The 19979-nt window shown below is 50.4% G+C and overlaps 1 protein-coding gene across 1 annotated transcript in view; it reads left to right on the top strand.

Moving 5' to 3' along the window:
* ptprsa (protein tyrosine phosphatase receptor type Sa) overlaps nt 1-19451 on the top strand; it is a 115708-nt gene extending 96257 nt beyond the window's left edge. The window contains 10 exon segments of the mRNA XM_076991638.1: nt 1319-1494; nt 2577-2696; nt 4887-5041; nt 5626-5911; nt 10353-10531; nt 10913-11039; nt 11548-11673; nt 15207-15361; nt 18184-18319; nt 19217-19451. Coding sequence (XP_076847753.1) covers nt 1319-1494; nt 2577-2696; nt 4887-5041; nt 5626-5911; nt 10353-10531; nt 10913-11039; nt 11548-11673; nt 15207-15361; nt 18184-18319; nt 19217-19285 — 1529 coding nt within the window. The 3' untranslated portion in view covers nt 19286-19451.
* Nucleotides 19452-19979: the final 528 nt, after the last annotated feature.

The raw sequence follows: 19979 nt of genomic DNA, 5'->3' as shown, positions 1-19979 counted from the left end.
AGACACCCCTACACACAACTATCCCACACACCCCACCCTAGCAAATACCACTACACACAACTACCCCACACAAGCAGACACCCCTACACACAACTACCCCACACACCCCACCCTAGCAAATACCACTACACACAACTACCCCACACAAGCAGACACCCCTACACACAACTACCCCACACACCCCACCCTAGCAAATACCACTACACACAACTACACCACACAAGCAGACACCCCTACACACAACTACCCCACACACCCCACCCTAGCAGTCACCCCCACACTCCCCACCCTGACAGACACCCCCACACCCCCACCACATGCCCCCGTCCCCCATGCCCCATCTGCAAGTGAACACTGCTCACTTTCCCCATTTCTTACTTGGGGCTTGAAAACGCACCTCATCAAGTGTACTGAGCGCTCTTAAATCATGAGCGCAACAGTGTGTTAGTGTGGTCCTGTGCTTGGGCACCTCACGAACACTAAACACACTTTTATTGTTTTGGAAGATGTATAATGGCTTTAAAACCACCCCTGACAACAACTGACATTGTAATCTTTTGTGTTCAGAAATCATTTCTCCTCTTGCCTGAGACCATTTTCATACCACTCAGTTCTGTTATTAGAGATCTCACAAAGCCAAAAGTAGACTTAGTTGTGAATTGTGTTTACAGAATGAAAATCATGTTTACTTTTGGGTTTGGTGTACCAAAACATAACCTTTTTTATCTAATGACTGTTATGGTTCACTGAAATTAGTTTCCAAGCTTTAAATGCCATTTAAAGATTTGAATCACTTAAAACATTTGTCTGGATTTTTCAGTCTGGAAGCACACAGTGCACGTTGGCTGCTTTATATCTCCTCTGTGTCATGGAGGTGAAACCACAGCGTCCAGCCCCCGAACACCTCCCCAATCTGCAGCTCAGAGGGCTCAGAGAGTCAAGGCCAACTGGCCCCACTTTAGGAAGAGATTTACTGTAGGCCATGATGGCAGGAGAGGCCTGGGGGTCTGCGTGGGAGAGAACAGGGTGATTTCTAGCCCGGTCTAATTCCAGCTTGTATCCCGGTCTGGCTCAAACCCTAAATCAGCCCACCAGTGCCAGTGAGAGAAAGCCAGACCCATTGCGGAATTATTTTCTATGATTGATTTCTATCCAAAGTGCTTATGAGCCTGTTTCTTGCCTGCCGCTGTCTGTGTTTCACGGCGTCTGTATTTCACAACGCCCGGCATTTTGGTACTGAACTTGTGAGCAGCTCTGCCCGGTGTCCGCCATTTTGGCTTCCCTGCCTACAGTTTCGCCGCCTCCTCTTTCTCTGCAGGCATCGCGGGCAGCGACTACATCAACGCGAACTACATCGACGGCTACAGGAAGCAGAACGCCTACATCGCCACACAGGGCCCTCTGCCCGAGACGTTTGGGGACTTCTGGAGGATGGTGTGGGAGCAGAGAGCAGCTACTGTGGTCATGATGACCCGATTAGAGGAGAAATCACGGGTGAGAAATGACGACCCACAGCACCTCCGCCAGGGACTCGTTCATTCTAACCCTTTTATGCCTCCGTTATGGATGATAACACGGCGCTTGCTGTCTTGTGTTTGACACATTTTGCGTTGTTCGGAGTGTTTGAGCATTGCGGCTGGAGCGCCACAGGTTGGGTGGCATTTATGGGAGGTTTGAGTCTCGGGCCGCGTCTGGTAGAAAGAGTTCCCACGCTTCATCCACGCTGCAACGTCACCGCTGTGTAACGGAGATGGAGGTGGAGATGGAGATGGAGGTGGAGATGGAGGTGGAGGTGGAGGTGGAGATGGAGGTGGGACAAAGAGGGAGTTCTTCAGCCCCTATCCCGCTGGGCCGCATTGGCTTCGAGAGTCCCTCAGCAGGGACGGCTTCATTTCACCAAGTGCCGTCACCCAGACCCAGCTACCCCTCCAAATGCCCCTCTCCCACTCACTGTGGGGCAGCTCCCCAAGCTCCTCCTCCCCCCCACCCTCACTTACATGCCCCCACTGCCCCTCTGTCCACTGAGAACTTGAATAAGAGCCTCCTCTGCAGGGACTAAAGCCCCACCCATCCGCCCCACCCATCCGCCCCTCCCATCCGCCCCTCCCACAGGGTGTACAGTAGCGCTGCAGCCAGCAGGGGGCAGGGGGATGGGACAGGGGCGGGACAGGAAGTGAGCAGCCTGCATGCTGATTCGTCCGAATTTGTCAGTCAGTTCACTGAGCATCTCACAGCTGAGCATGGATTAAAGAGGGTAACCTCAGTCCTGTTTAAACATGTGTTTATGTGGCTGTGAGGAGCCTGTTGTTTGACAGTTATTTAAAAGGAGGCTTACTGTAGGGATATGGGCAATTTTTCCCTTCATCCACACACTAAATTCACAAGACAAAAATCAGCCGTTCAGAAAGTGATTGACGTGTTAGCCAGTGATTCAGCGCGCAGTGTCGGTAGAGCTGTCATCAGATAAAACGCCCTGCTGCACTCTGCTAATAAACTCGCTCGCCGCGTCTAGAACCGTGGATTCCCTCCTCCGCCTCAGGGCTGTTCATATCGAACGTCTCTCCATCTGCCTGCAGATCAAGTGTGACCAGTACTGGCCCAGCCGGGGTACAGAAACGTACGGCATGACGCAGGTCACCCTGCTGGACACCATCGAGCTGGCCACGTTCTGCGTGAGAACCTTCTCCTTACACAAGGTAGGAACTCCAGCCGACACTGAACAAATGTGGCCTGTAGAGAAGGCCAGGCATGGAAATGACTGAGCGTTTAAAAATATATATTTTTGCACGCAAACATTTTCAAACCATTTTGAGATCGCAGCCAAAAAGTTGTTGATAGAACGTTCCAGAAGAACAGTGCTAGGGCCACGCTGAAATCATTCTGGGATCAAGCCATGAGCAGAACCTTGTAGCATCGCCACAGTTTGGGTCTAAACTTACCAAAGCGACAGATCACTAGACATAGCCACTTTGGGCTTACATGATGGCTATATTTTTCCTGAACATCAAAGAACTACTGTACTATTCCAAATATTCCATTAAAGGTTATTATACTGATTATTATAATGGCTCACGTAGTGTTTGACATGGCCGTGTGATGTCAGCTTTAGCAACTTTATTGTACCGTGAGGCACTTGAAAGACTTGCTGAGTGAACCGAGACTAAAGTCTTGTGTACAGCTACCCAGATATCTCCTGCTTTTAGGAGCTAGGAGCTTCCAAACAAATTGGGAGCTGTTAAAGAGTGAAACTGAAGGCTCGCCTTTGAAAAGAGGCACGAACTCCATCTTTGAGTTGTGCAGAGGAGATGGGCGTACAACCGACAAACCCACCTCTCTCTCTCTCCTAACCACCAGGAGAAAAGCTGTGTTCCTAGCCTCTTACGCGGTAAAAACAGTGTCTGTCCCTTTCTCTTTCACACACACACACACACACACACACACACACACACACACACACACACACACACACACACACACACACACACACACACACACACACACACACACACACAACATTTCCCTCAGGAGCTGAACACATTGCTCTGTGGGGATTCTCAACACTATAGTATAAGGAGAAATGAACATGAATGCTGGGAACAGGTGAGGCGTGTCTAGAAGGGCTTTCTCAGATTCTCTTCTCCATCCTCGTCCTCGTTCTCCCCTGTGTTTTCTCCCAAGAAACACCCCACTCATCCACACACACACACACACACACACACACTCAGGCACACAGGCACAAATGTACCAATAAACGCGTAACCTTTCTGTCTGCTGCCTCTCTGATCTATCATCTTCTAACGCGGCTTGTGGAGCAGCAGAGCACTTAGCCTGGTGAGCAGCAGAAGAGAGCTCGCTAGGTAATTGGCCACACGCTGTCTCACGGACGCCTGGCGGTCAGCAGGATGGATGGTGATCGTTGGGACGTACACTCTGACCAAGGCTGAATACTAATGCCCGGGGCGCTCACTGGCGCCCCCTTTGGGTTCCCCAGGGAAGAGCAAAGCAGATCTGCGGGAAAAAATATTAAATGCATATTCTCTTTTAGTGCAGACACTTATTTAGGCTGCAGGTGGGAAGTGTGCGTGTGCGTGTGTGTGTGTGTGCGTCCGTGTGTGCTTGTGTGTGTGTGTGTGTGTGTGCGCGCGTGTGTGTGTGTAACAGACATCTATGGGTATGAATTCTTCAATACAGTGCCACATAGGTACGCAGTACAGAGAGACACGCAGCAGGAGGCAGCCGGCGGTGGTGGGGGGGTGAGGGGGGGTTTTAGCATTTAATTATGTCGTTTATTTATGGAGAAGCGTCTGTAGGAGATGCAGTGGTGTTGAAACGCAGAATCTCACTCTTAAGAGAAAAGGAAAAACTTGGGGACAGAACAGTGAGAGTCTGTCTGTCTGTCTGTCTGTCTGTCTGTCTGTCTGTCTGTCTGTCTAACTGTCTGTCTGTCTGTCTGTCTGTCTGTAACTGTCTAACTGTCTGTCTGTCTGTAACTGTCTAACTGTCTGTCTGTCTAACTGTCTGTATGTCTGTCTGTCTGTCTAACTGTCTGTCTGTCTAACTGTCTGTCTAACTGTCTGTCTGTCTGTCTGTCTAACTGTCTGTATGTCTGTCTGTCTCTCTCTTTGTCAGCTCTGTTCTCTCTCAGGTGGGCATGCACGTGTTTTGTGATGTGAAACTTTGCTGTATTGTTAAGGACAGAGGTTCTGAGTCCCCATGCCAGTCATCTGACATTCTGACCACTAACATTCTGTTTGTTTCTTTCTGTCCCGCCTCCCTCCGCCTGCTCAGATCTCCTCGGTGCCCACCCAACCCAATACAGTGCAGCTGAAATGCTGAATTTAAGATTCATCTCTCCTTCTCTCTCTCTTTCTCTCTATTCTCTTCAGAATGGTTCTAGTGAAAAACGGGAGGTACGTCAGTTCCAGTTCACGGCGTGGCCGGACCACGGGGTGCCAGAGTACCCCACCCCTTTCCTGGCCTTCCTGAGGAGGGTGAAGACCTGTAACCCCCCTGATGCTGGCCCCATCATCGCACACTGCAGGTGCCACAATATGCACCGAGCCTGGACCGATGAGGCTCCGCCCACTTCCACAGTGCCCCACCCACATTTCAATGCCCACCCCCTCTTAGCTACCCCCAAGGGAGAGGTCTAGTACAGGTCTAGGTCTAGTATAGTGACACAGGGCGACAGCACTGTGGTGCTGTGTACAGTTGGTAGTTTTAGGACTAACTCAGAGGTGTCTGGCTGAAGGTTTTGCCCACTCACTCTCTCACTCTTTTTCTCATGCCATCTTAAACTATTTCCAGTGTAACTCACTCTGCTTTGGTGTAAAGAATAAAGGCCATGCACTGAGGATCAGCTCTGACTCATTAAAACACACTATTATAACACCTGCTCCCTTCGGCTAGGCCAAGAATTCATATTTATCCTGTGCCAAGCTTTCTGAAATTTTTAAATGAATATTGTGTTTATATTAATCCTTAATGCATAAAATACGTGGTGTGATCAGTAGAGGGGCCTTAGAACCCCCTACCAGCTGTTTGAAGTTCATTCCTTCCTTCCGTCTGGTGGTGTGTGTGTGTGTGTGTGTGTGTGTGTGTGGTTGTGTGTGTGTGTGCGTGCAGTGCCGGCGTGGGCCGGACCGGCTGCTTCATCGTGATCGACGCCATGCTGGAGCGGATCAAACACGAGAAGACGGTGGATATCTACGGTCACGTGACCCTGATGCGTTCCCAGCGCAACTACATGGTCCAGACGGAGGACCAGTACGGCTTCATCCACGACGCCCTCCTGGAGGCGGTAGCCTGCGGCAACACGGAGGTGGCCGCCCGTAGCCTCTTCTCATACATCCAGCGGCTGGCGCAGGTGGAGGCCGGCGAGCATGTGACAGGCATGGAGCTCGAGTTCAAGGTAAGATAGCTCCACCCATGCAACTCACACACCTCCACCCACACGGCTCACACACCTCCACCCATGCAGCTCACACGCCTCCACCCACACGGTTCACACACCTCCACCCACACAGCTCACACGCCTCCACCCACGCGGCTCACACGCCTCCACCCACACGGCTCACACGCCTCCACCCACGCGGCTCACACGCCTCCACCCACGCGGCTCACACATCGCAGCCCGCTCACCCGATATGCTTTGCAAGACAGCTTGCGTTGACCCTTGTATTCCCCCAGCTCCTGTGTTTAAGGGCCCCACCCCCACCTCCACCAGTGTGATTTAGCCACCCTCAGCCACACATGCCTCCAGAGGATGACTTGTGATGTGATGTGATGCTGGGCTACAGTGCCATTGTGCAGCTGAGTAACCAATATCACACTTACTGGTAACACACAAGAGTTCCACAAGGATATCCGCCCTATACAAAAATGGCACCGGTCGTTCAGAAGTACCACACGGGTCCAGAACTGTTTGACCTGGCGATATTTCTGCAACACCTGGGACTGGAGGCAGAACGCTATGTACAATGCCCGCCAGCTAGCTATCCCCGTCATACGACACACATACAGCTAGCTAACCCGTCATACGACATACATACAGCTAGCTAACCCGTCATACGACATACATACAGCTAGCTAACCCGTCATACGACATACATACAGCTAGCTAACCCGTCATACGACATACATACAGCTAGCTAACCCGTCATACGACATACATACAGCTAGCTAACCCGTCATACGACATACATACAGCTAGCTAACCCGTCATACGACATACATACAGCTAGCTAACCCGTCATACGACATACATACAGCTAGCTAACCCGTCATACGACATACATACAGCTAGCTAACCCGTCATACGACATACATACAGCTAGCTAACCCGTCATACGACATACATACAGCTAGCTAACCCGTCATACGACATACATACAGCTAGCTAACCCGTCATACGACATACATACAGCTAGCTAACCCGTCATACGACATACATACAGCTAGCTAACCCGTCATACGACATACATACAGCTAGCTAACTCGTCATACGACATACATACAGCTAGCTAACTCGTCATACGACATACATACAGCTAGCTAACTCGTCATACGACACACATACAGCTAGCTAACCCGTCATACGACACACATACAGCTAGCTAACCCGTCATACGACACACATACAGCTAGCTAACCCGTCATACGACACACATACAGCTAGCTAACCCTGTCATACCACATACATACAGCTAGCTAACCCATCATACGACATACATACAGCTAGCTAACCCATCATACGACACACATACAGCTAGCTAACCCTGTCATACGACACACATACAGCTAGCTAACCCTGTCATACCACATACATACAGCTGGCTAAGTCTGTCATACCACATACATACAGCTGGCTAACCCTGTCATACCACATACATACAGCTAGCTAACCCTGTCATACGACACACATACAGCTAGCTAACCCTGTCATACGACACACATACAGCTAGCTAACCCTGTCATACGACACACATACAGCTAGCTAACCCTGTCATACGACACACATACAGCTATCTATGTTACGCCTCGCCGCCGCTCTCGGGGGTGACGCGTTGGTTTAAACGTGGTGAGGACTCAAACGCGACCCGATAAAACAAACGGCAAAAAACAGCCAAATGAAACCTCCGCGAATGCGGGAAATAATGAAAACAAAAACCCCAGAGGGAAACAACAGAAAGACAACACGGAGAAGCTCGATGTGTGTAAAGACCAGGTAAGTAAAACAAACAAAAAACACGCGGAAAGAAATACAACGCGTCCAAAAAGAAAAATGGGAAAAAACGAAAAGTACACGGAGGCAAACTCGACGTGTCAGAGGGGAAGGGAAAAAATAAGAAACAAAAGAGGAAGCTATGGTAACAAGACCAATAGCTTCTACCTGGTTACCTGCCAGTCTGTTAACCAGAACACTGGAGAACAAACCAACAAAGAACAAAGAGGGAAAAGACAGAAGGAAACAAAAAACAGCCTGAGAACACTCAGGGTAGAAACAGGAGAACTGGAGAAACGAGAGGTAGTCCGGAGACGAGAGAAAACTGGCTTGGGCTGTGTGTGCATAGAACAACAAACAACTTCAGCAATGAGTTGCTGAAGTCGCTTGTCTTAAATAGGCTGTGGAACAGGTGCAACCTATCGGGCTTGATTGCCCCTGGTTACAGCTCGCGGGCTCCGCCTAGTGGCAGCAGGAGTCACGTGCCTGGGTCGAACCCTGACAAGCTAACCCTGTCATACCACATACATACAGCTAGCTAAACCTGTCATACCACATACATACAGCTAGCTAACTCTGTCATACGACACACATACAGCTAGCTAACCCTGTCATACGACACACATACAGCTAGATAACCCTGTCATACCACATTCATACAGCTAGATAACCCTGTCATACCACATTCATACAGCTAGATAACCCTGTCATACCACACACATACAGCTAGATAACCCTGTCATACCACATTCATACAGCTAGATAACCCTGTCATACCACACACATACAGCTAGATAACCCTGTCATACCACACACATACAGCTAGATAACCCTGTCATACGACACACATACAGCTAGTTAACCCTGTCATACCACATACATACAGCTAGCTAACCCTGTCATACCACATACATACAGCTAGCTAACCCTGTCATACCACATACATACAGCTAGCTAACCCTGTCATACCACATACATACAGCTAGCTAACCCTGTCATATGACACACATACAGCTAGCTAACCCTGTCATACCACATACATACAGCTAGCTAACCCTGTCATACCACATTCATACAGCTAGATAACCCTGTCATACGACATACATACAGCTGTCAGTGCTGGAGGGGTCAGGTAAGCACATGCATGAACACATTCAGAAGAAGGCACTAACCACCCTGGTCAGTAAGCACCAGCCCACAGACATCCATGATTGGCTAGTGTCACTTTGATTGACAGGTCACAGGACACTCTGATTTAGAGTAATGGCTGCAATTCTTTTGCCCTCTTGGGTGGATCGCCGTGGCCCCATCGGACACCATCGCTGTCCTGCGTGCTAGCCGTTCGACTGGGGAGCGGTTGACAATCCACCCCAGCACGGCGCGACCCCACCGGGGCCGCTCTCGAGCCGAACGGGCGGCGTGTTGTAATCACTTGCTAAATGGCTCTCCGCAACACAGCGGTGCGTCCGTTAGCCGCAGAGCGAGCCGCGTCTCCTGGGACGTTCACCGGCGCAGACGTGGATTATGTAACAGCAGCGTGGCGGAGGCTGGAGGCACGGCGCTGTGTTAATTATAGGAGCAGGAGGACGAGAGGAGGCCGTAATTAATAGCTGAAGATGACGAGCAGGCGGAGGAGAGGAAGAGGAGAGAAGGAGAAAGAGACAGGGGGATAAAGAAGGAGAAAGAGAGAAGAGGGATAGAAGGGGAGGGAATCGGGCAAAAGTGTCGGAGCCTCCCTGATTGAACGCAAAGGGATTATGGATCTTCTTAAAGGGATCCAGTCTGCATGTGGTTCACTCCCGCTCAGAGACGCAGACACACACACAGAGAGACAGGCAGAGGGAGAACAGGTGTGTGTCACACGTTACAGGGCTGTGGGCTCATGTAGAACATTACACCTCCCTCCCTCTGTGCCCTTCTTAAGATTGGCTGGGCTGTGTGTGTGTGGGGGGGGGGGGGGTGGATACCTGAGACAGGGGCTGCAGGACTGAGAGAGAAAGTGAGAGGTGAAGAAGAAATGTGAGCGAGAGGCTGGTGGGCTTGAGTTGATGGGCCTGTTTGAGGAGTCAGGACTGTCTCAGCTGACCTAGAAAGAGATGAACTGCAGGCAGTGTACCACCTTAGAGGTGTGTGTGCGTGTGTTTGTGTGTGTGTGTGTGTGTGTGTGTGTGTGTGTGTGTGTGTGTGTGTGTGTGTGTGTGTGTGTGTGTGTGTGTGTGTGTGTTAAAAAGGGAAATTCCTCTGTTCTTGTAGCAGTAATAAAAGTGACCCATTTTAATAACTTTCAGGGCATGATGGGTTGTGATATGTGATGGTGCTGACAGGTGATGGAGAAACGAGCACTTAAACATGCATGAAATTATAAAGATTTCTGTCTTGTTGCTCTCTAACAGCTTTAGCCTCACGGTCTTCCTGACGGCCTTTTCTGTGCTAGCATTAGGGTATGTTTTTAAAGGAGAATCTAGAGAGAATGTAATGTGAGTCGTTGTGGACGAGGGCGGCTCCCCCCGACGCTGTACGTGTAGCCTGGCGTCTGTGAGCCTGGCCCTCTGGTGTCAGTGAGCTGAGAGAGGTGGTGTAGAGGAAGAATCTCGGGCAGGTCGGTCTCAACCACGTCTCTCCTTTGCAGCGTCTGGCCAACTCCAAGGCCCACACGTCTCGCTTCATCAGCGCCAACCTGCCCTGCAACAAGTTCAAGAACCGCCTGGTGAACATCATGCCCTACGAGACCACCCGCGTGTGCCTTCAGCCAATCAGAGGGCTGGAGGGCTCCGACTACATCAACGCCAGCTTCATCGACGGATACAGGTGGGCTGGACGTTCGCTCACGTGTCTGCCTGTCCATCTGTCCTTTCTCTTTTCTTGTCTGTCTCTCTCTTCCTGTGGACACATTTAATCAGGTCAAATTTAAGTGTCATACAGCCGACATACTGCACTGTGCATTGTAGTATCTATACTTGGCTTTGTTAGTTGTAGTTCCATTGTTGTACAATGGGGGCAGTAGTGCACAGATCAGTGCAGCATCTCAGCTCTGTGTTTGTCTCCATGAAATGTAGCTTTCAGTAGAACTGTGTACAGGTCATTTATTCCCAGTGTGAACAGTACAATGCAAAACCTTTGCGTTCTCTGTGTGCTTGTGTGTGTGTGTGTGTGTGTTTTAATCACGTCTTGGCTAATGTATTTGAGCAGGCAACAGAAGGCCTACATCGCCACCCAGGGCCCGTTAGCCGAGACCACAGAGGACTTCTGGCGCATGTTGTGGGAGAATAACTCCACCATCGTGGTGATGCTCACCAAGCTGAGAGAAATGGGCAGGGTGAGTGTGTGTGTGTGTGTGTGTGTGTGTGTGTGTGTGTGTGTGTGTGTCAGTGCAAAGAAAAGGCGGGTGGTTTAGGAAGTCATATGTAAAGATAAGTAAATGGGTTGGTATGTTACTGACAGATAAATTAAAGAACATGAAGACCATGGAAATTGAAAGTCAGACAGGTGAGCAGGTCGACACCCCCCCCCCCCCCCCCCCCCCCCCCCCCCCCCCCCCCCGAGGAGATTACTTCACTCTTACAGAAGAGGATGTTATTCTTGTAATAGGATTTTATTCTTACTGAGGGGGTGTGGCTAGATAGGTGCAATAAGGGTGGAGAGATGGATGGTGTGTATGTGAAAAGAAGAGGGGGGTAAGTTTGGGGTGATGGGTGTAGGGAGGATCAACACCAGAGACCCACTGTGTCCTCATTAGCCTGCAGCTCTGCACTATCATGTGTCCGCTAACACTGTGTGTGTGTGTGTGTGTGTGTGTGTGTGTGTGTGTCCGTGTCTGTCAATAGGAAAAGTGCCATCAGTACTGGCCAGCAGAGCGTTCTGCCCGCTACCAGTACTTTGTGGTGGACCCTATGGCTGAGTACAACATGCCCCAATACATCCTGCGAGAATTTAAAGTTACAGATGCAAGGGTGAGTCACTCTCTCTCTCTCTCTCTCTCTCTCTCTCTCTCTCTCTCTCTCTCTCTCTCTCTCTCTCTTCTCTCTCTCTCTCTCTCTCTCTCTCTCTCTCTCTCTCTCTCTCTCTCTCTCTCTCTCTCTCTCTCTGTTACATACTCACATAACCTTGTCACACATACACATAATCCTCTCACCTCCTGCACACACATCAGGAGGCCTTTCCCAGTGTGCCTATACACACTACAGTCTCTGTCCACATGCACCTAGCTTCATGCCTTACCTGTCCTTGTAATTACCTTTAGAGAATGACTTGGGTGTAGGTTATGGGATGTGCTCTGGTGACTGGGCAGCAACAGAAGGTTGTGTGAGTTTTAGCCGGTGGTTTAATTGTGAGTGAATCACAATCAGACTTAATCCAGACTGAAGTCACTACACCACCTCCCCCACACTAAAGACAAGCTTAGTCAGAGCATGTGGAGAGAGAGAGAAAGTGGAGAGGAGAAGGGATGATATGATGGAAGAGTGATGTAGAGAAAGAGGAGAAGAGGGGATGATATGGTAGAAGAGAGTGAGGTAGAGAGAGAAAGAGGGAGAGAGGCCTACACTGGCTACAGTTGTGTCTGACTAGATATATTTAAATCACACAGTATCTGACGTTACCCCAAAATCACGTCCTTTTTCATTTCTTGTACAGACACCTAACTGTGGGGTCTTACATTAATATTGTTTCCAGTAGTGCCCTTTTGAATTACATTTTCCAACTGATTAATAAAGCAGTAGACTGATTAATGGTCATAATGTGCAATGTAGGTTGAATGCACTGATTCGAATGTAATACTGTAACAGGATCAGGCAGTAAAACACGATGAACCCAATTGGACTAAATTTAATTGACATGAAAAAGGGGAAGAACCAGAAACTGAAAGCTGCACCAGTTCTGTGTTATATTATCACCTCATTCTGTAGCTTTGGACAAAATGTATGCTGGCAGCAATGAAATAACAGTCATTTAATGTAGAGAGAGAGAACGAGATTTTTTGATTTAGTAAATTCCACCTTTATTGGGGCTCTAAGCCATGTGTATTGAACTGTGGCCCATGTTCTATAGTCTCATGCTGTAGTCGCACTATATGATGGTTCAGAAGTCACAACCACTGACATCCTACACCTGATCGCCCGAATGACTGAACACAGTGTAGCATCCAGTATCCACGTCCAGTATATAAGACATGCAGCCCCCAAACCCACCCCCAGTACCCCGAAAAAACGACTCCCCAGTACCCCGAAAAACGACTCCCCAGTACCCCGAAAAACGACTCCTGGTTTTTCACATCGTTTCACTGTGCAGCTTTAAAAGTGTAATAAACCCAGGACATCCTTGTGTTTCACTGTGTATTTCTCCCCAAAAATAAATAGCCAGAAAGAAAGCTCTACCAGTACGAGCTAAAACCATTGAGTTAATGAGGAAAACAGGTCACCTATGTGCGTACACTGCACAGAAAGATGAACTAAAGATTCTACCTCAGGTCACCCCACCTCAAACTACAATCAAGACATCAGTCTGTTTGAGGCTTTTGCCCCGTGTAAGTTTGTGTGTCCTTTTGTCAATCAGATACGTGAAACGGCACCTCCTGGAATATTCAGGGGAGGAATCTGTGTTGTTGTAGAAGTTGCCCCCCGCGACACCGTCATACTCCCCCGCAGATACAGTATTGACTGCAAACGCATCGGCCACCCACACCCCACCCACCGAGGGTCGTCTGAGCGTGCAGGGCAGTTTGGCAAGGCCATTAGCCTGGTCATTATGTCCACCCTGCCCCACCTGCCCTCCCGTCCTGGGGGGCGGAGCAGCAGGTGGAGCCCAGTGTTGGCCAGACTCCACCCCCCACGCCACACACTTCCACTGGTGGCTGGCACACGCTGAACCAGGGTCATGGGGTGGAGGTCACCAGAACTGTCCTCCTGTAGGTCAAATGGAGTAGCAGCTCTTTCCATCGAACCAACCTGCTTCACACCCTCTTCTACGCTCCCTTTTCATTCGTTTTTTTTGTTTTTTTTTACTGAAAGTTTTCAAAGACTGGGCAAACCGCTACAACTTTCAATCCTGTCCACCTTCAACAAAGATTCTCTGTCAGTCCAATAGAGATTCTCTGGTCCTCTCAAACTACCCCAGTACTACCCATAAGTCTTTGCTCTTAACCCAGTTTTCTTTAGCCTGCTCGTGTAACTGAAGGGCTTCAAACGGAGCTCTAATATCATGTCCAACATTAATACAAACTGCTACATCATCTGCTTAAGCAGGAAGTATAATCCTGGCATATCCCCTGGTCTGTGAAAAGTGCTCGGTCGTACACAAAGACAGAAAAAAGCGTCAGTTTAATGGCTGAGCTGTAACAGTGACGAGATAAAGGGCAACCTCACCTAATACCTGTTGAAACCGAAACTGGTCAGCTTAAGACACCCCACACTAACCACGGCTGATACACCAGCGTGTTATAGCTGTAGCCACTGCAAAAACCCATCAGCATGTATTACTTAGAAAAGATATATGATCAACACAGTCAAAAGCTTTCTCTTAGTCAAGGGAAATTAATCCAGCACTTATATTAAAAGTTTTGTATATATCCAAAATGTCATGCACTTAAAAATTAATGATCTATTGGGGGGGGGGGGGTAGAGAGAGGGAGGGAGGGAGGGAGGGAAGGAGGGAGAGAGAGAGGGAGCATGAGAAGGCGTTGTTCCCGGGCTTTGATTAGGACCAGGCTGTTTGATGTGTGGGCTGTGCCCGGGACCTGGCGCTCTCTGTGTGGATGAGTGAGCGTGGCTCCACTCCCCCCCCCTCACTGTAATACCACCTCCCTTCAGCTCCAGTTCAGAAATACTACAAATATTCCACTCTTTCAGTCCCTCTCTCTCTCCGTCTCTCTCTGTCTCTCATTCTCTCTTTTCTTTCGGCTCTTCTCTGAGATGGGCAGGACTGTCATTCTTTTCTTTGATTTCCCAGCAGGCCTTTGTCTTGCTCTCCCCATGTTCCCCCTTTCTCTCATCTATATCTCTCATCTATTCCCTCTTTAAGTCTCTCTCTCTCTCTCTCTCTCTCTCTCTGTCTTTCCCTCCATCTTGGGTCTGTTGTGGGGAGTCTCTTCCTTCGTTACACTCATCCATCAGTCTGGGTGGGTGGTGGTGTTATGGAGGTGATGGTGCACACTTCCATCCATCATCCACCCAGATCTACAGCAGGACTTCTGTGGTTCACCCATCTCTCTGTAGACTTACTGCACACACCAAAACAACTGTAAATCTAATACACAATCACAAACAAGGCAATAGCTGTAAACACACATAAAAATGACCAGTCTGTTCAGTATTAACCCATTTAATAAAGACAATGGACACAATCTTAAACGAAGACCCAGCTGTTTGACAAAGCAGGATTTGACAGTTCTCTTTCTCACCATCTCTCCATCCTGTCTCCCTATCTCTCCATCTCTCTCCCTCCATCTCTGTCTGTTCTCTCCCTCTTGGTCTCCCCCTCTCTCTCTCAGGATGGACAGTCCCGAACAGTCAGACAGTTCCAGTTCACTGACTGGCCAGAGCAGGGTGTCCCCAAGTCCGGTGAAGGCTTCATTGACTTCATTGGGCAGGTTCATAAAACCAAGGAGCAGTTTGGCCAGGATGGCCCCATCTCTGTCCACTGCAGGTAAACACCCAGCAAGTGTGTGCGTACACACACGCACGTACACGCACACACACACACACACACACACACACACACACACACACACACACACACACACCTATTCTCCCCATTTTCAGTGATGCAAACCACTTAGATAAAACTATGTATAAAAACAGAATAAAGATTAGGTCTGCTGCCCATTTCAGCGCACACACACACACACACACACACACACACACACACACACACACAGAGAGATTCTAACTCACTGCTTAAACCCTTAATGACATCTTCTGATATGATGAGAGTGGGCCCCCTCCCACAAACCCAACCTCACATAAATAATCACCCAGCACCGGCTCTGTTCACTTAACAGCTGCAAAGTGGTCATATTTTACTGGCACCGACCTTGTTAGCACACTACTGAATGGAATATTGCACTATGCGGGTTGTGTGAAATACGGCTCCCGACACAGATGCTGAACCCCGCGTGACGCAGGACCGTACGACTGTGTCTGTGGTTGTCAGTGTGTCAGCATGCGTTTGCTTCATGGCTGTATTTTAGTTTTGTTTGTTTATACACCAGTAATCCTGTGTTAAGCTACTTGTAGCTAAGGCCTCTTTGCCATTTCAGGTTAGCAGGGATGATTAAATCCTGATCCGCTGCAGGATCTGAGCATAAAAAATATGGATCTGTTTAATCAAAGAAGTGGTCGAACATGCATGAGCTGTGTTTGTGAAAGGCTGGGAAAATCTCACTCAAAAAGTGCGCTGCTCACATGTGCACTGTGAATGTTGCACACAGGCGTGTGTGTGTGTGTGTGTGTGTGTGTGTGTGTGTGTGTGTGTGTGTGTGTATGTGTGGCAAAAGTGCGTCTTTGCTGGGAGCTGATGTACTTGTTCTTATGAAGACGTTCTCTCCTAGAACGCTGCCCTTCGGTGGCGTGAGGCGGTGGTGTGAGGTGTGAGGCGGTGGTGTGAGGCGGTGGTGTGAGGTGTGAGGCGGTGGTGTGAGGCGGTGGTGTGAGGTGTGAGGCGGTGGTGTGAGGCGGTGGTGTGAGGTGTGAGGCGGTGGTGTGAGGCGGTGGTGTGAGGCGGTGGTGTGAGGTGTGAGGCGGTGGTGTGAGGCGGTGGTGTGAGGTGTGAGGCGGTGGTGTGAGGCGGTGGTGTGAGGTGTGAGGCGGTGGTGTGAGGCGGTGGTGTGAGGCGGTGACGTGAGGCGGTGGTGTGAGGCGGTGGTGTGAGGCGGTGGTGTGAGGCGGTGGTGTGAGGCGGGTGACGTGAGGCGGTGACGTGAGGCGGTGGCGTGAGGCGGTGACGTGAGGCGTGAAGCGGTGGCGTGAGGCGGTGGCGTGAGGCGGTGGCGTGAGGCGGTGGCGTGAGGCGGTGACGTGAGGCGTGAAGCGGTGGTGTGAGGCGGTGGTGTGAGGCGGTGGTGTGAGGCGGTGGCGTGAGGCGGTGGTGTGAGGCGTGAGGCGGTGGTGTGAGGCGGTGGTGTGAGGCGTGAGGCGGTGGTGTGAGGCGGTGGCGTGAGGCGTGAAGCGGTGGTGTGAGGCGGTGGTGTGAGGCGTGAAGCGGTGACGTGAGGCGGTGGTGTGAGGCGGTGGTGTGAGGCGGTGGTGTGAGGCGGTGGTGTGAGGCGTGAGGCGGTGACGTGAGGCGGTGGCGTGAGGCGGTGACGTGAGGCGTGAAGCGGTGGTGTGAGGCGGTGGTGTGAGGCGGTGGTGTGAGGCGGTGGCGTGAGGCGTGAAGCGGTGGTGTGAGGCGGTGGTGTGAGGCGTGAGGCGGTGGTGTGAGGCGGTGGTGTGAGGCGTGAGGCGGTGGTGTGAGGCGGTGGCGTGAGGCGTGAAGCGGTGGTGTGAGGCGGTGGTGTGAGGCGTGAAGCGGTGGTGTGAGGCGGTGGTGTGAGGCGGTGGCGTGAGGCGTGAAGCGGTGGTGTGAGGCGGTGGTGTGAGGCGTGAGGCGGTGACGTGAGGCGGTGGCGTGAGGCGGTGACGTGAGGCGGTGACGTGAGGCGGTGGCGTGAGGCGGTGACGTGAGGCGTGAAGCGGTGGTGTGAGGCGGTGGCGTGAGGCGGTGGCGTGAGGCGGTGGCGTGAGGCGGTGACGTGAGGCGTGAAGCGGTGGTGTGAGGCGGTGGTGTGAGGCGGTGGTGTGAGGCGTGAAGCGGTGGTGTGAGGCGGTGGCGTGAGGCGTGAAGCGGTGGTGTGAGGCGGTGACGTGAGGCGTGAAGCGGTGGTGTGAGGCGGTGGTGTGAGGCGGTGGCGTGAGGCGGTGACGTGAGGCGGTGACGTGAGGCGGTGACGTGAGGCGGTGACGTGAGGCGGTGGCGTGAGGCGGTGGCGTGAGGCGGTGACGTGAGGTGGTGGCGTGAGGCGGTGGCGTGAGGCGGGTGACGTGAGGCGGTGGCGTTCTTTACCCTGCTGCTTCTGCCTGGCCAAGACGACGTGAGGAAAAGTAAATCTGTTGTCATATCAATTACTGCTCCGTGGAAGTGAAGTGCACAAGACATCAGAGCAGCCCAGCGAGACTGATGGATCAGCCTTAAGAACCCTTCTGTGTCAGACACTGTCATAAGAAAAAGGGCTTAGTGTGTGTGTGTGTGGGGGGGGGGGGGGGGGGGGGGACGTGTGCTGATCTTACTGCCACATCGTATTTGACATTTCTATGTAATTTTGGTGTCTGCATTTGTGTGTTGTGTATCTTTGTATACAAGTGTGTTAACAGTCTTGGTTATACCTGAATGTGTCATTTAGAGCAGATAGTTCACAATGTACAAAGCACTATCCAGGGCTTCCATTTTCAGACTCATTTTGGTCGATTCTCTTGTTTCCCACAATGCAGCGCTGGTGTGGGGCGCACAGGGGTCTTCATCACGCTCAGCATCGTTCTGGAGCGCATGCGCTACGAGGGCGTGGTGGACATCTTCCAAACGGTCAAAATGCTGAGAACCCAGCGGCCTGCCATGGTGCAAACCGAGGTGAGACACTGAGCTTACAACACTCTGACCATCTAAGATGGCTGAAGCGGTGCTGGCCTAGTTTGGCTGAAGCGGTGCTGGCCTAGTTCACTGGTCGTACTGTTCTGCAGAAGGGCTAAGACACTCTCCTAATCCCAATCTCACTAGAAACACCATGCTCATGAAGGTTAATCCCAATCTCACTAGAAACACCATGCTCATGAAGGCTAATCCCAATCTCACTAGAAACCCCATGCTCATGAAGGTTAATCCCAATCTCACTAGAAACACCATGCTCATGAAGGTTAATCCCAGTCTCACTAGAAACACCATGCTCATGAAGGTTAATCCCAATCTCACTAGAAACACCATGCTCATGAAGGCTAATCCCAATCTGACTAGAAACACCATGCTCATGAAGGTTAATCCCAATCTGACTAGAAACACCATGCTCATGAAGGTTAATCCCAGTCTCACTAGAAACACCATGCTCATGAAGGCTAATCCCAGTCTCACTAGAAACACCATGCTCATGAAGGCTAATCCCAATCTCACTAGAAACACCATGCTCATGAAGGCTAATCCCAGTCTCACTAGAAACACCATGCTCATGAAGGTTAATCCCAATCTGACTAGAAACACCATGCTCATGAAGGTTAATCCCAATCTCACTAGAAACACCATGCTCATGAAGGCTAATCCCAATCTCACTAGAAACACCACGCTCATGAAGGCTAATCCCAATCTCACTAGAAACACCATGCTCATGAAGGCTAATCCCAATCTCACTAGAAACACCATGCTCATGAAGGTTAATCCCAATCTCACTAGAAACACCATGCTCATGAAGGCTAATCCCAATCTCACTAGAAACACCATGCTCATGAAGGTTTTCCTCTGCTCTCTCTTCCCCCTCAGGACGAGTACCAGTTTTGCTACCAGGCGGCCCTGGAATACCTAGGAAGCTTTGATCACTATGCAACGTAAAAAGCCATCTTCCTCCCCCCTGCCCAGCTCCTGCCCTCAAAGTCTCCTGAGCCATACAAACTTGCTTGAAACAATTGATTAAAAGATAAAAGATCCGAGATTTAAAAAAAAAAAAAAGTCAAGCGATTTCTCTTGTAGAAATGAAATTAAAGGACTCGTCCACATGGACAGTGGACTCCAGAACCACCATCAAAACCAATTGAACAGAGTCTGTACAGTACAGTAGTCCCAAGGATCCCAAACAAACTCCCTGTATGTCCTCACTTGTGAGATGGAACCAAACACTCTGGCTCGGGCTGTGGGGGGAATGATCTATATGTCGGACCACTAACCTTACCTCAAGTGTTCTGGTGTGGAGGATATTATTAATCTCTGTGTGAACATATATTTCCCAACCGATCCTGTAAACACACAAGAAACATAAACACGGTGAGTGAAGAAACGGTGACCCGGCACCCGGACCAGCCGGAGGCCGACTGAGCTTAGATCATTCTGTGTTTACAACGCTGGTTTGCCACAAGAAGTCCTGACGCTTGTAGCGAAGACGTGTGTGAAGGTGGCGTGGTGGTGGTCGCGTGGGCTTCAGAGAGTGGACAGAAGCTTGATGGAGTGTGGTACCAGATGTTTGGTTGGTTATTTCTGCTTAACCATAGCATATTCAACAGCTCTCTCCTTCATATCGACATCTAGTCAA

Source organism: Brachyhypopomus gauderio, unplaced genomic scaffold, assembly GCF_052324685.1.
Source record: "Brachyhypopomus gauderio isolate BG-103 unplaced genomic scaffold, BGAUD_0.2 sc84, whole genome shotgun sequence".
Taxonomy (NCBI): domain Eukaryota; kingdom Metazoa; phylum Chordata; class Actinopteri; order Gymnotiformes; family Hypopomidae; genus Brachyhypopomus; species Brachyhypopomus gauderio.
This window is presented reverse-complemented; position numbering and strand designations above follow the sequence as displayed.